This window comes from Auxenochlorella protothecoides (genome assembly GCF_000733215.1).
Source record: "Auxenochlorella protothecoides strain 0710 unplaced genomic scaffold scaffold34, whole genome shotgun sequence".
NCBI lineage: Eukaryota > Viridiplantae > Chlorophyta > Trebouxiophyceae > Chlorellales > Chlorellaceae > Auxenochlorella > Auxenochlorella protothecoides.
Genome location: NW_011934483.1, coordinates 56175 through 70414, shown reverse-complemented (window position 1 = coordinate 70414; position 14240 = coordinate 56175). Strand labels below are relative to the sequence as shown.

The 14240-nt window shown below is 64.1% G+C and overlaps 6 protein-coding genes across 6 annotated transcripts; 1 reads left to right on the top strand and 5 right to left on the bottom strand.

Annotated features, from left to right (window-relative positions):
* Positions 1-123: 123 nt before the first annotated feature.
* F751_3259 (hypothetical protein) lies at positions 124-2213 on the bottom strand (the record flags this gene model as incomplete). The annotated part of the gene is made up of 6 exons (XM_011403929.1): positions 124-410; positions 551-621; positions 801-936; positions 1168-1265; positions 1530-1877; positions 2029-2213. 6 exons carry the CDS (start codon positions 2211-2213, stop codon positions 124-126), a joined length of 1125 nt encoding a protein of 374 aa, XP_011402231.1.
* A 575-nt stretch (positions 2214-2788) lies between these two features.
* On the bottom strand, positions 2789-3932 carry F751_3258 (LRR repeats and ubiquitin-like domain-containing protein; the record flags this gene model as incomplete). The annotated part of the gene is made up of 3 exons (XM_011403928.1): positions 2789-3011; positions 3212-3416; positions 3539-3932. 3 exons carry the CDS (start codon positions 3930-3932, stop codon positions 2789-2791), a joined length of 822 nt encoding a protein of 273 aa, XP_011402230.1.
* Positions 3933-4953: 1021 nt separating this feature from the next.
* On the bottom strand, positions 4954-6884 carry F751_3257 (hypothetical protein; the record flags this gene model as incomplete). Its single annotated transcript, XM_011403927.1, has 6 exons — positions 4954-5243; positions 5398-5468; positions 5665-5800; positions 5966-6063; positions 6272-6619; positions 6712-6884. The coding sequence occupies 6 exons, from the start codon at positions 6882-6884 to the stop codon at positions 4954-4956; spliced, it is 1116 nt and encodes a 371-aa protein (XP_011402229.1).
* Positions 6885-7258: 374 nt separating this feature from the next.
* Positions 7259-8059, bottom strand: F751_3256 (3-hydroxyacyl-[acyl-carrier-protein] dehydratase FabZ; the record flags this gene model as incomplete). Its single annotated transcript, XM_011403926.1, has 3 exons — positions 7259-7381; positions 7600-7731; positions 7883-8059. The coding sequence occupies 3 exons, from the start codon at positions 8057-8059 to the stop codon at positions 7259-7261; spliced, it is 432 nt and encodes a 143-aa protein (XP_011402228.1).
* A 620-nt stretch (positions 8060-8679) lies between these two features.
* On the bottom strand, positions 8680-12048 carry F751_3255 (Calcium-dependent protein kinase 17; the record flags this gene model as incomplete). The annotated part of the gene is made up of 11 exons (XM_011403925.1): positions 8680-8768; positions 8937-9048; positions 9270-9398; positions 9601-9850; positions 10193-10302; positions 10502-10711; positions 10843-10987; positions 11164-11241; positions 11487-11704; positions 11819-11923; positions 12010-12048. The coding sequence occupies 11 exons, from the start codon at positions 12046-12048 to the stop codon at positions 8680-8682; spliced, it is 1485 nt and encodes a 494-aa protein (XP_011402227.1).
* Positions 12049-13254: 1206 nt separating this feature from the next.
* F751_3254 (putative methyltransferase C3B9.04, mitochondrial) lies at positions 13255-14084 on the top strand (the record flags this gene model as incomplete). The annotated part of the gene is made up of 2 exons (XM_011403924.1): positions 13255-13357; positions 13489-14084. 2 exons carry the CDS (start codon positions 13255-13257, stop codon positions 14082-14084), a joined length of 699 nt encoding a protein of 232 aa, XP_011402226.1.
* Between the last annotated feature and the right edge of the window lie 156 nt (positions 14085-14240).

The window sequence follows — 14240 nt, the reverse complement described above, 5'->3', positions numbered from 1 at the left end:
TTACAGGGTCATTGCCCAATGTCGTTCCTACTTCTACAGATGTATTTGTTCTTTCCCCATGCCCTCCTGCTCTCCAAGCCCCGTCCCCCGTCCGACCCATGGCTCCCGCAGGCCCCATTTCCCTCATACGTGCCCCGCCTCCGGTTCCCTGGGGCCCTGCCGACCGCGCACTCGCCGTCGGCGCCGCAGCAGCAGGGCCAGCACCGCAAGGAGCGCAGCGGGACCCAGCGCCCATGGTCGCGGGTCCCAGCAGGTCGCAGGGACATCCTCCATCTCCTCCGCCGTCTTAAACAGGTCGCCCAGCATTATCTCCTCCTCCGCGTCGGACAGGGTCCAGTTGAGCTTGTAGATGGGGCCGCCTTCTTCCCTCATGAAGCCCCATAGCATCCGCTGGGGGAGTACGGGCATGCCTGGAGGGGCGCATGGGCAGGGAATGAGTGGAGATTGCTTTGGGCAGGGAGGTCTTCTGGAGGCAGCCGCTGCAGGTCCCAGTCTGGGGGTGGGGGGTGGCTCGCCTGCACCCGCTGGCACCCAGGGCGGCACTGCCTACCTCTGGCGGCCATTGTTTCTGGGGTCAGACCGAACTTCTTCAGCGCGTACAGGTGCTCCTCCCACTCAGTCCTGTCGTTTGCGTGAAGAGTTTCTCATTTTGAAGCGGAAGAGAGGCACGGCAGTGCGACAGTGTGCCCTTCCAGTGCACCCCAACCAAGATGGGAGGGCTTGCTCTGGAGGATGCTGGGCCTGCAGTGCCCTGCCGCCTTGGGGTAGACTCGCCCCGTCCCCCTCCCCCTGACCATCACCTGGCCATGGGATTCTGGAAGCCATAGGTGGACACCTTGTCCAGCTGCGCAGCCGGGTGGAAAGCGCAGACGCTGTCGATGATCCCCACGGTGTCCTTGGGGTAGCCAAGCAGGAAGGGCCAGACGATGTCCAGGCCTGTGGTTTGGCGGGGGATAAGGGGGAAAAGGCTGTACGGCATGGCGAGGCCTGAATCACCAGGCAGTACGATCTGCCGCTGCAGGCTGGACCCAGGACAGTACGAGCCTCTCAGTTTGAAGCCACGTGCGTGCCAGGCCAGCACCGCCCGCGGTCCCGCTCTGAGCTCCCCATCCTGGCCGTGCGCCCGCCGCATGTCCCAGCCTCGGCCCCCCCCGCACTGCGACTCACCCCAGCCGCAGTACGCCTCATCCAGCGTGGGACCGATGACTCGGTGCAGGACGTCCATGCGCACCATGGGCACCATGATCTCCACAAACGCGGTGTACCTGGGGCATGGGGTTGAGAGGAGGTCGGCGTCGTGCTTTCCGTCTGGCAAGCTGTGCGCAGATGAGGCCCGACCAGGGCTCAGCACTGGTCGCAGCCCCCGCAGGTGCTTTGTCTGTTGAGCAGTGCCAGCTTGCAGGAGGTCCTGTCCCGCCAGACATGCCCTGGAGGGGGCGCTCCCCTCTTTGCCCCACTGCTGAGGAACCTCCCCCCAGTCCACCTGCGCTCCCCCGACCCTCCCCCAAAAGCATTGTGCCCAGCCGCACCGCATGAACAGCGACTTTCTCTGATTGACCACGGGCTGCAGCGTGCTGGACTGGGGGTGGTCGCACACAGAGGGCTGGGCCAGGACCAGCCCCCGCGCCCTGAAGATCCGGAAGGCCTCGCTCAGGACGTGGGTAGACATGATGACGTCGTCGTCCGCCAGCATGACCACGCCGTAGCGCGGGTGGAGGGCGTGCCACTCCTGGCTGCGCAGCACCTGGCGGATGAGCTGCCACTTGGGGCCCTGGCCGCGGTAGACCGCCACACAAGCCGTGCAGGAGAAATTTGCGTCGGAGCCGTAGTAGATGGCCAGGATGTCAAAGGTGCGGGAGGAGGAAGCATCCAGCCAGCTGTGGTTGTTTAGGGTGGGAATTGGGCGAGGTTGGGGCAGGGAAGGCACGCGGCCGCCCCGCCGTGGAGGCCTGCCCAGCAGCAACCCACACCTCCGGCCACAGCCGCCCGGGCGCGCCTGGGCGACCGGTCCCACCTAAACTCGTGCACGGAGTTGTCCCCGATGGGAGCCAGAACCAGATTGGATCCTTCAGACCCTGGGGCCTGTCGTTCCAGTGGCTGAAGCTGGGCGTGCGCATGGCTCGCTCAGGTTCGGAGTCCTGGGCCCGGGCCGGCACGGTGGCAGCGAGGAGGAGCAGGAGCAGGGCGGTCTGCCACGACTTGAGCCGCGCCATCCTCTATGAGAGCCTATAAACGCATTACAAGATGATGTATGCTTGGGTACCAAGCCTGTCTGGCCTGATCGCTGAACAGGGCAGGGAGCACTGCCCCCCACTGCGCGCCTTGTGCGTCGAGGAGCTCGTCCGGAGGATGGCGGGAGATGCAAAACGACGGGGCCATGCCTAGGTGATTTGGTTCGCAATTTGATCAGTTGCCGAAGTGAGATCGGGGTCCCCAAGTCCCGGAGTCTCGTGATAAATGGCAAAGGAGGAAGTAAATGGCCCGGACCGGCTCGGAGCTGTGGGGATCTTCCTCGTTCTTTTTCCCATGTGGATCTGAGGGCTTGGGGTGGGTGCAGATCTGATCCGACTCGGGTCCACCCGCGCCATGCCACCCGGCCCCATTGTGATAACAAGCCATGAAGCCGGCCCACTCATGTGCCTCTACATAAACGTTGATCTCGCACTCCCCTCAAGGTGAATGCAAGCCTCCTGATTGGGGAAATGTGGCCCTTGCATTCAACAGCCTGCCTGCAGGGACGCTGGGCCCGACTCTTCCCCCTGGCCTGCAGCCCGCCCCGGGGAGCAGTTCATTTCCAGTTCTGCACGGGGTGGGCGTCGGCCCCCTCATCCATGCCTGGGCCCAGAACTTCGCTCCCCAGCTGCTTGTCGTGCTTCTGGCGGCGCCGCGCGTCGTGCGCCGCCCAGCCCTCCGTATTGCGCAGCTCCTCCACGGTGATGGGGTTGTCGTGCAGGCTCAGCGTGCGCAGCGCGCCACAGTCCCGGAGCACGGCGGGCGGGACGGCCTGTATTCTGAGGGGCAAGGGGGGGAAAGAAAAGGCCCCATGGGCGTGGGTCACTGCGCCCAGCATGGCATCGGATGCAGCGAGCAGTGCCTCGGTTGTGGCCCACTCATCGCCGGCAGGTGTGAACACCCAGCAGCGCCGCTGATGCTGGTAATGGATACCACAGCTCATCACACCGACATTGCAGTTCCCCCGGCGAGCATCCACCTGTTGCAATCCAGGTTCAGGGTCTTGAGGAGCTGCAGCGCAGAGACCTGGGCGGGAATCACCGCCAGCCTGTTGTTTCCCGCCAGCAGGGTTTCCAGGGACGCGCAGGCCCCCACCTCTCCCGGCAGGCAGCGCAGCTGGTTGTGCGAGACATCCAGCAGGGTCAGCGTGGTCCAGCCCGCCATGGCTGCTCCGGGCAGGGACTCTTCATGGTGGCAAGGTGAACGAGGAGCTTCGTTGAGGAGGGGTCGCCCGGCGTAGGCTGCTAGCACCCCCTGGGTTCCATCCCCCTCCACCGCGCCCCACATCAGCCCCCTCGCGCCTCACCAAGCAGGTTGCAGGCTACGTCCAACTCCCGCAGTGCGAGCAGGTCGCCGACGGCGCACGGCAGCGCGCGCAGCGCGTTGCCTCGCAGCGACAGCTTGGCGAGGGCCCGCAGCGCGCCCAGCGCGCGCCAGTCGAGGGCGGCGCTCGGCAGCCCGCACCCTGTCAGGCTCAGCCGCTGCAGGGCGCAGAAGGGCGCCAGCGGGGCGGAGAAGGGGTTGGCCAGCGGGGACAGCGCACCGTGACAGCTCAGCACCCGCAGGCCGGGGGCGGCCTCCAGCAATGCGGGCGGCCACCCATCCAGGGTCGGGGCCCCCGGCCCGGCGCCCAGGCTGGCGATGCCGGTGGCCTTCCAGACCCTGATCTGGGCCTGGGTGACGGGAAAGCCCGAAACCATACCAGCACTAGCCGGGCGAGGGTCTAGGCCAGGGCTTGCGGCAACATTCTGTGACGGGGTTGGGTGGGGGGGTAGGAGACTGCATGGGGTTTATGAATGCCGTGCTGACAGGTGGCTGCACCGCACAGCCCCATTTCCATCCAGTCCGATCCTTATGGTGCCCTGGGACTGAAACTATACAAACAAGAATCTCCCGTCATATCCCGCAGGCTGCGCACCGCGCGTTGAGAGGGCCGCTCAGCGGGTCTGCCCACGGCCCTCCTGGGTCCCGGCCCGGTCGCGGCCAAGAGCATAAGCTTCGTGCCCGCAACCAGACCCATGGAGCTGAGCCTTGTATCGTCTCTACCGGCCCCAGGTTCGGCCAGGACCTTGCCTCGGCACAGCAGCTTTTGCTGTCGCGCCAGCACACCCGTGGCAGCCTCGACACCAGCCCGCAGGTCGCCGAGCGTTCCCTCTGCTGGCAACGAAACGATGTGTGCACTAGATCCGAATCTTACGCTTACTTCCATGGTCGAAGGTGTGATCAGGCACTGTTGATACACGAAGCAGGGCGTCGGAGTGGTCCCCTCGGCTTCCTCCGGTGGTCGCCTGCCACCGACTCCTCTCCCTCGAGGGCTCACATACCGGGGTGAGGTGATAGTGAATCGGACAATTCTTACTTATTCCGAGCTGATGAATGCACATCAGGGATACACGCGCCTGGCTGCAAGTGGGCGACGACCCCAACATCCAATCACGCCCCCGCTCGCACGGACGGAGCCCTGAGTGCTCCCACCGACTCGTGAACAAGAGAGGATGGACGACCAACAATGAATTGTGGGCGTTCTTGTACAGGTTGAGCAACGGGAATATGCTCACAGCTTGATTCAGGTTCAGGAATGCAGGGAGCACGATCAATGTATCAAGTTGCAAAGGGAGGCGCCGGACCAGGCCACCAAGGGACCCACGGCGCAAGGAGCGCCGCACACCCTCGAGCGCCGCACACCCACGAGTGCCGCGGCGGGAAAGGTGGCGGGAGTGTTCAGGGCTTGACCCCCTCGGCGCTCATGAAAGGCTGCAGGATGCGGGGGTTTTGCGGCCTGTGCCGCGTCAGCCGGCGCCGCAGCATGGCCGACCCTGCTAGGAGGCCGGTGAGAAGAAAGGCGGTGGCCCTCCAGTCGGACCCCGGGCCCGCACTGACCCTGGCTAGTGGGCTCAACTGCGGCGAGGACGGCTCCTCCTCAACTTGCTGCTGGAGGGTCACGGCGGGCCTTCGGGCCACTTCCAGGGTAACAAACTCCCACGTGATGTCCTGCGGGTAGGTGTCGACGCCTGCGGGGGTCAGGTGGGGAGTGGGAGCTTCATGGGGCACAAGGCGGTCTTCATCAGCTGACACAGGGGCTGACAGGATTTTGAGGAGGGTCTGCTTGCCTCGCCACCGCGTCGCTCAAGACGCTCCAGCAGCATGGGCACCCTGGGGACCCACCGTAGGACTCCACGGCGTCGTCCGTCAGGCCGTATTTCATTATCATGTACTTGAACTCGCCGCGCGCATCACTGAGGGGGGGGGGGAAGGGGCACCGCAGAGGGGTCAAAACAGGGGAGATGTGAGGGTATGATGCCTGTGATGCTGAACTAGTGCTGACGGAGGGTGGACTGCGCCACTGCCGCAAACTTGGGAGCAGTGCGAGGTGGGCAGGTCCCCCATGACTTCACTGCTGGCCTGCGCCACACCCCGCCTCCCGTCACCCACCCCGCTTTGGGGTGGGTGAAGCCGTAGGGGCAGACCTTCCCCGCCTGGCTCTTGGGGTGGATGGCGCAGATGGCATCAATCAGGCCGATGCCCCGCCGGGGGTACTTGAGCAGGAAGGGCCACACAAAGTCCAGGCCTGGTGCAAAGGAGGGGGAGGACGCGACCTGGGAAAGAAAGCCTGGCGAGGGCACAGCGCAGCACGGGGCGGCTGGTAGCCCTTTACCCCCAGCAGTGCCATTCGAAATGTGTGGTAACCCGCTCCCCCACCCACCCCACCCCACTCCGCCAGCGCCGCGCTCACCCCAGCCAGTGTAGGCGTCCTCGAATGTGGGCCCGACGACGCTGTTCAGGACATCCATGGTCATGATGGGCATCATGATCTCCACAAAGGGCGTGTACCTGTGGTTGTCGGGCAAGGGGCTTGTGTTTGCATCTGTGTGAGAGCGACCCCACAGGATGGTCCTGATCCGGCACGCTGGCGATCAGCCGCACCGCAGACCACCAGCCGCACCGCAGACAATCAGCCACGCTGATCCTCCTCCCTCCATCCTGCCACCCCCCCCCCCTCTTCCAATATTCACCCTTTCCCACTTGGGGGTCAGGGTACCTGATGAAGTTGGACTGGTTCTGCAGCACCACGCCATGGCTGACGCCGACCTGGGGGTGCCGGCACAGCGTGGGCTGCGCCAGGGTCATGTTGAACGTGCCGAAGATGCGGAAGGCCTCGTTCAGGGTATGCGTGGACATGATGATGTCGTCGTCCGCCAGCATGACGGCGTCGTAGCGCGGGTGGATGGCCTGCCACTGCTGGCTGCGGAGGACCTGGTGCAGGAGCTGGAACTTGGGTCCCTGGCCGTGGTAGGCGCCGATGCAGGCGGGGCATGGGGTGGGCGGCTGGGGGGTGTAGTAGATGGGCAGGATGTCAAAGGTCCTGGAGTCGGCATCGTCCAGCCAGCTGGGAGGGGGTGGTGGGGGCAGTTGGGGTTGGGGGCCGGCAAGGTTGCCGGCTGTCCACGTGCGTCGAAGCCCCCGGATTCGAACACGCACCTGATGAAGTGCACCGAGTTGGCGCCGATGGGGGCGAGGATCAGGTTCCGTCCCGAGGAATTGGCAAAGGTCAGACTTCCTGTAGTAAAGGTGACGGGGACCATGCGCCTGGGGGCATCCTTGCCGGCCATCGCACAGGCCAGCGCGGCCAGGGCGAGGAGCCTCATGACCATCCGGCCCCCGGGGCCGAGCCGCCCTATACCCATTCCTCTCAAGCTTGACATGCCATGCAGTGCCGCCTTGTGAGGTGGTGTCGCGGATCAGTCTGGGGCATGTTTGGGCCCGGCACGGGCAGTGCAGTCTGCTTGCATCGAGGTGCCCCGAACTCCATCGCACCTAGTGCACGTACCCTTCCAAATCCCAACCTAAATCATTGAACAAAACTACTCGAGTATTTGCTTACTCGAACAAACCGCCAGCACTACCCTCGAGATGATACAGGGGGCAGCGGCCTGTACTTCTCCTGGCTCTTGTATCCTCAGTATCGCTGCTCTCTTACAGCTGAACAGAAGCGCCCGTCGTACCTCCCTGCAGTCACACCCGCTCCTCACTTCAGCATCACCAGCGTCAGTTCACCTTGACACACCAAGTCCGTGCCCACATATGCCTTGGCATCCACCTTGCAGATGCCATGCCTCTTGTTGAACTTGACCACGTCCACCCTCATCATCTGGAAGGTTGGGAAGGATTGTCCCGTGATGCGGCAAGTGGTGGTTGGACATGACAAGTGATCGAACCATCCCTTGTCATGATGCCAATGGGGTTCTGGTGGCTTACGCCTGGCGACCAAGCCCTCCATGATGGGAGCACACCAAGGGTGGCAGTCCTGACTCCAAAATTAAGGCAGGCCCCCATCTCAGACCCATGTGGGCCCCGACCCCAACTCACCAGGACATCGCCGGGCACCACTGGCTTCTTCCAGCGGACCCCGTCCACGCCGCCGAAGAAGAAGTTGTTCTGCTGGCCCTTGTCGGCGGGGTCAATCATGGCGATGCCCCCCAGCTGGGCCAGGGCCTCCACCTGCAGCACACCTGCAGAGCAGGATGGAGGGAGGAGGGGTTGTTTCTTGCAACAGGGCTCACTGCTAGGCACTCGCCTTCTCAACGCTCGATGGCCTTCTCCATGAGGTCAGGCTCCCATCCCCTCTGCCTCGGCCTTCCCAAGCTCACACCCATCCCGTGCCTGGCATGATGGCGCGGTTTGGGAAGTGGCCGGGGAAAAAGTTGTCGTTGATGGTGATGCACTTGTAGCCGACAGCATACTTGCCGCTCTCCCATTCCAGCACCCGGTCCACCAGGAGGAAGGGGAACCTGTGGGACAAGGAGGGTCCGGCGGTGCCTCCCAGCATGCCTGTGCTGGCCATACGAAATACAACGCTAGCAGATCATGCATGCAGACCCTTCCAGTGCACATGCCTGTGCGGCAGGATCTCCATGATCTCCTGGATGTCCTTGAGCGGCTTGTGGTTGGGCCCGGACTTTTCTATCGGCAGGGCGGCCGGGGGCGCGCTGCTGGTCGCGGCATCGGCCCAAGCGATCAGGCGGCTCCTACTGGGACGGGAGCATGCACACCGACCCCTGAATGGAGTGCTGGCGCGTCGGGAGAGCGGTCCCGGGAGGGCGGTCTGGGAAGTACACGCAGTCAGTGCCGACATTGTGCCGAGCCAGTGCCAATGTGCAATGGGTGAGGGTGCCGATCTATTGAATATGAGTGGGCATGTCGGGTTTCGCGCTTCTCACGGCCAGGAAACTCCTCGCATCGGGTCTGCCAGTTTCATGGGCTGATCGCGCCCGGGCGCTGTCCAGGGGGTGTCAAGAATCGGAGTCAAAGGCACGGGCTTCCAGTAATGCAAGTTCGGCGGGCATGGGGACAAGCGCCCAGCCCCAAGACTCCAACCACACAAAAGGCATGCAGCAGGGCCCGATACAAGTAATGTGGGAGAATGCAGCATTGCGGACAGTGCTCCTATCAGACTGCTGTCTTGGACGCCTTGTATGCACTGATGTTCCCCCGCGTGCTCCGCGAGGCGTCTGCCACCTTCAGGGCGCTCTCCTGGTCTGCGCGGGGCGGGCAGGTGTGGAGGAAAGGCTTTGAGCGGAGAGCCCCTCGCCAAGGAGCGCGGCGTCACGCCAGAGTGTGAGCCCTGACGACGCGGCGCTGCCCTCACCCATCAAGAGCCTAAGAGTCGTCCTCCCCCCGCTCCCCAGCCCCCCCTCATAGCTCACTCCGCGTCATCATGCCGCAGAACTCCGCGTAGTCAATTGTCCCGCTCCCGTCAACGTCCACCTCCTTCAGGATGGCGTCCACCTCCTTCTCCGTGGCGCTCAGGAGCCCTCCCTGCGGGGGTGTGGGAGTATCGGCGGGTCGGCAGCAGGCAGTGCCACGACGAAGGTTCTTGGGGTGCAGAGCACCGTCGACATTGGATCGACAGTGTTCCGCTTTCAAGGCGCGCCATACACTTTCCCATCCCCTCCTGGCACCTCTGGCTCCATGCCCTACCCTTCACATCCCTCCTGAGCATGCATCCACACACAGGATCACACGCCTCCTCCGCGAACCTTGCTGAGCGCGGCGATGAGCTCCTCCCGCGAGATGGTCCCCGACCCGTCGGCGTCAAAGTGGTGGAAGGCGCGCAGCATGTTTTCTTCCTTTTCCAGCTGGTGCCGGCTCATGGTGGCCGCCAAGAACTGGCGGGGTCGGCAGGGGGAACCACGGCGTGAGGATGCGAACACTCGCGCCGAGTTGCTTCCCTGGACTGGGCACGCTGCCTGTTGCACTCCATCCGCCGCCCTGTCCCCACCCACTCACCCACTCTCCTGTAATCGTGCCATCCTCGCTCCTCCAACCCTCTCCCACAACAACAAAATGCAACCCCACCCAATCACTCACCTCCTCGTACTCGATGGTCCCGCTGGCGTCCACGTCTATCAGCGACATCAGCGTCTCCAGGTCGGCGGCGCGCAGGACGGCGCCCTTCATCTTCAGCGCCTCTCGCAGCTCCTCGGCGGTGATGGTCCCGCTCCTGTCGCGGTCGATGGCCTCGAAGAGGGCTTTGAGCCCTGCGATCTCCTCGGCCGGCATGCCCGTCGCGATCACGCGCATGGCCTCCCGCTTCAGCTTGTTGTGCGTCGCAAACGTCCTTTAGGGCGGGAAGGAGAAGGGAATGGGGAAAGGCATGTGTGAGGGGAGGGCAGGGAGGGAGGAGGCTGAAGGTGAAGAGGCACATGTGGGGGATGAGGCAAGGGCCAGGTGGCTGCCGCTGAATCGCGACAGGGAGGAGGCGGCAGTGGCCGGCAAGTGCTGATGGGCATCTTCCTTGGGGGGTTAGAATGTAATGCATATGACACACCTCTTCCAAATTGGAATCCACAGCATGAGGGTCCGCCAAGCGTCTGTGCCCCTGCTCACCTCCTCCAACCCCCTCGTGCACAAGCAAGCAGGACACCAAGCCCCACCCCCACGCGGCCTCCCGGGAACTCACCCCAGCCGGGTGATGATGACATCATCCAGCCGCTTGTCGGAGGCCACGCCGTTTTCCCGCAGCCAGGGGTGCCGCAGCAGCTCGTTGGCACGCGCCCGGGTCTTTGGGTTCTGTGAGATGGAAAGGGGTAGCAATTCGTGCAGAGAGTCGCAGGACCCGGGCCTTGCATGGAAGAACAGCAGGGGCCCAGCCGGGACGCATGGCCCCATGCACAAACACCCCGCGCAAGACAGGGGGTCCACCCCCATGCCCCCTGCCGCCTCGTACACCCAGCCGTTTCCGCTTTCCAAAAAACAAAAAGGGACGCACGGGGTCGAGCATCCTGGCCACGCAGTCCTTGGCCTCGGGCGAGATGCCGGGCCAGGGCTCCGTGTCAAAGTCGATGGTGCCCTTGAGCACGCACCGGAAGATCTCCTTCTCGGTGTCGCCGTAGAAGGGCGGCATGCCGGAGAGGAGGATGTACAGGATGACGCCGCAGGACCAGATGTCGGCCTCGGGGCCGTAGTTGTGGTGCAGCACCTGGGGGGGGGGTCGCAGACGGAGGTGTGCTGGGGTGCATGCGTGTGCGCCCAGGTGTGTGTGGCTGTAGGAGGGGAGGGGGTGTCCCTTGAACCCCCAGTTACCCCTCCGAGAAGCCTTCGTCACACTACCTCTGGCGCGATGTAGTAGGCCGACCCCACCACGTCGGTGAAGCGCTCCCCGGCCTTGAAGAAAACGGAGAGGCCAAAGTCGGTGCACTTGATGGCCGCGTCCTCTGCCGGGGAAGCCAGCAGAAAGTTCTCGGGCTTCAGGTCCCTGCGGTGGGTCCGGACAGGGGTGGGGGCGTACATGCAGCGCCCCTATGCCCCGGGGTCGTGGGGGCGACGCCATGGCTACGAGGACCCGCAAGCCTTCAGGCATGGCACGGTGTGTGTGGGGTGTGTTGTGGCACCTATCAGGCTCCTGTTCTCTCAGCGCCATTGGCACCTCACCGATGCATGACGTTCAGGGAGTGGCAGTAGGCCACCACGACGATGATGGTGCGCAGGAGGGCGGCGGCGTCAGCCTCACTGCAAAATGTTGGGAGGATTGGAAGAGGGCGCTGGTGAGGGGAGGTGCATAGGGCTTGGGCTCAGCATGTCCTCGAACGGCTTCGGGAGACCAGAGGGGGAGGGAGACCAGGCTCCCCCCCCGCCGTCCCTCCCCCCCCCCCTCTCCAACCCACCTGTAGTAGCCCTTGGCCGTGATGCGATCGAAGAGTTCCCCCCCGGAGCAGACGTCCATGAGGATATGGATGTGCTCCCGGTCCTCGTACACAGCGGCGAGGAAGGTGATGTTGGGGTGTCCCTTCAGGTGGTGCATGATCTGCACCTCCCGTTGCACATCGGCCACGTCCTCCGCGCTGGTAAGCTTGCGCTTGGCGATGGACTTGCAGGCCAGGGACTGGCCGGTGGCGCGGTGGCGCGCCAGGCGCGTGGTCCCGAACTGGCCCCGGCCCAGCACCTTGCCCAGCTCGTAGTCTGCCTCCAGGTTCTTTGTTTGGGGAGGGGAAAAAAAGGGGGGCCAGGAATGGGTGAGTGCGGGGCCTTGGTGGCATGCAAGACGGGAGAAGGCGCTGTGGGAAGGGCTTGGCCAGACCTGCCGCACCTGGTAGCCCTTGCCCAGCAGGCTGCCGGCAATCGAGGCAGGGGAGGGTTCCGGTTGGGAGGCGACATTCGCGGGGGCACGCGCCTCCTTCCTGGCGCCCGCGACCTGCAGTGTCGCACAACATGGGTTCAGTCCCGCACATTGCAGAGTCGCGGGAGGGCTTAGACCCTGCCGCACAGCCCAGGTCGCACCTCAGGCCTAACAGCTGGCGTGCTTGCCCCGCATCCCATGATCTCGGTCAGAGACAAGCAGTATCTCTGAAGTCTGTCATATGATACTAAGATTATCGCATTGTCGCCAGTACGAGGCTGCTTTGGTCTTAAGCGACCGAACGCGCTCTCACCCTGGTATGGGCGCCAGATCGGATTACCGAGCGATAGCCGAGACCACTTGCCCAGATCGGCCAAATGGTTCTTTGCAACCGGTGTTGTTTCACGACTCGGAATCAAGGACACCGAATATTTAAACTGCGAGTATGCCATCTTGCGCATCATACGCCCTCGAATGCAATGTAAGCGACACACAGAGGCAGGTTTGCTGACCTCAAGGCGAGGCTTTCCCACACTGACAAGGCCGCGATGGATGTGATCTTATATAAGCGGACGTGCATGTATTGTTGTTTCGTCAGATTCAACTTGAAGCGACCTGGCATGGCTCACAGGAGCACTGGTGTAAGCTGATCCTGGAGGGCCGAAAAAGCATGGAGGTGCGGTCCTACCCCTTCCCCGAGCCCCTAGCTGGCCAACGTGTCCTCCTACTGGCCACCAATGGCCAGGCCGGGAGACCCGCGCTGGGAGACGGGATATCGGCTGGCTCCACCGATGCAAAGGCGGTGCGTGAGCGGGCGCAGGGTGTGGTGGATCACCAGCGGACCTGTCCGGATTTGCCACGCTTGAGACCCGAGCCCATCCAATTCGCTGCCACAGGTTGGCTGGGTGGTATTTGACGGAATCCAGAGGTTTGAATCTGCATCAGAGTTCGAGGGTGCGTACGGGGAGCACTGTGTACCTTCAGACTCTCCCTTTGCCTGGGCACCCCGTGGGCCAGCCCTATACGGATGGCGCATAAGGGAGTACGAAAGGGCTCGTGAAACTTGCCCACTTCCAAGAATGACACGGTTGTTGAGATCTGTGTACGAGATCAAACCATGATGAGCCTCGCATTGGTCCCGTCGATGCCACGGCCGAGCTCAAGATTTCATTCGTTGGCATTGACTACATGCGGCAAAAATGTACATGTCGATCACATCCAGCCTACTCCATGGCGCTGCATCACGATGCACCAATGAATGCCTCATAGATGTGCCTCATCGCTGTAAGGATGCCGTCCTTTGTACGCGGTCCTCCCGCATGAGCGGCGCGAGGGTCCTGGCATGCCAGGCCTTCCCAACCCACCCTGCCCAGGGCCCACAGCGCCCCGCCGGACATGACCACCGGATGGCGACCAGGAGAACGCTCCTCGCCACGACTCTGGGCGCGGGCCTGCTCCCGACGATCTCCATGAGGTCGCGGGCGGGAGCGCTGTACGACGAGTATGCCGGTGAGGGAGAGTGCGTCAATTGTGCATGAGAGCGCGAGGGGGTGGAGGGAGGGCAGTGCAGCGCGATTGCCGGGTCAAGCACTGTAAGGGACCACACAGATTGCACACCCCCTCTTCATTCCCACCCGCAGAGGAGTACGACGGCCTGGAATCCGGCCGGGCAGCGCAGCTCCTGGGCCTGGCAGGCCTGCGCGGCCGCCTGGCGAGCATGGCCCGAGGCGACGCGCTGGAGATCGGGGCGGGGACGGGGCTGAACCTGCCCTGGCTCTTGGCCCGGCCCCTGACCTCCTACACCGCGCTGGACCTGTCGGGCGCCATGCTGGCGGGGGCGCGGGCAAGGCTGGCGCGTGCGCCGCCACCGCCCTTCCCCGTGCGCTTCGTCGCTGGGGACGCGGCGCGCCTGCCCTTCCCCGCCCACTCCTTCGACTGCGTGCTGAGCAGCTACGCGCTCTGCGCCATGGACCGACCCGACGCCGCGCTCTCCGAGGCGCTGCGCGTGCTGCGCCCCGGGGGCCAGCTGCTGCTGCTGGAGCATGCGCGCAGCGAGCTGTGGCCCCTAAGCTGGTACCAGGACCGCACAGCGCGCGCCGTGGCGGCCCTCAGCAAGGGCTGCCGCTGGGACCGGGAGGTGGGGTCGCTGGTGCGGGCCGCGGGAGGGGAGGTCCGGGCCCTGGAGCGCCACCTGCTGGGCACCGTGGTGCTGCTGGACGCGGAGCCCCGTGCTTGACCCCAGGAAGGGAGGTTCTCTCCTTGGAGGGACAGCAAATGTGCAACGAAGAGCTGGCGCTCCCCCTTTTCCGGGTCGGTGAGATGCGTCTGAGAGGGCCGCCTGCCCTCCTTTTGGGGGGCTCACTGCTGCATGCGCACCGCTGGCAACACAAGG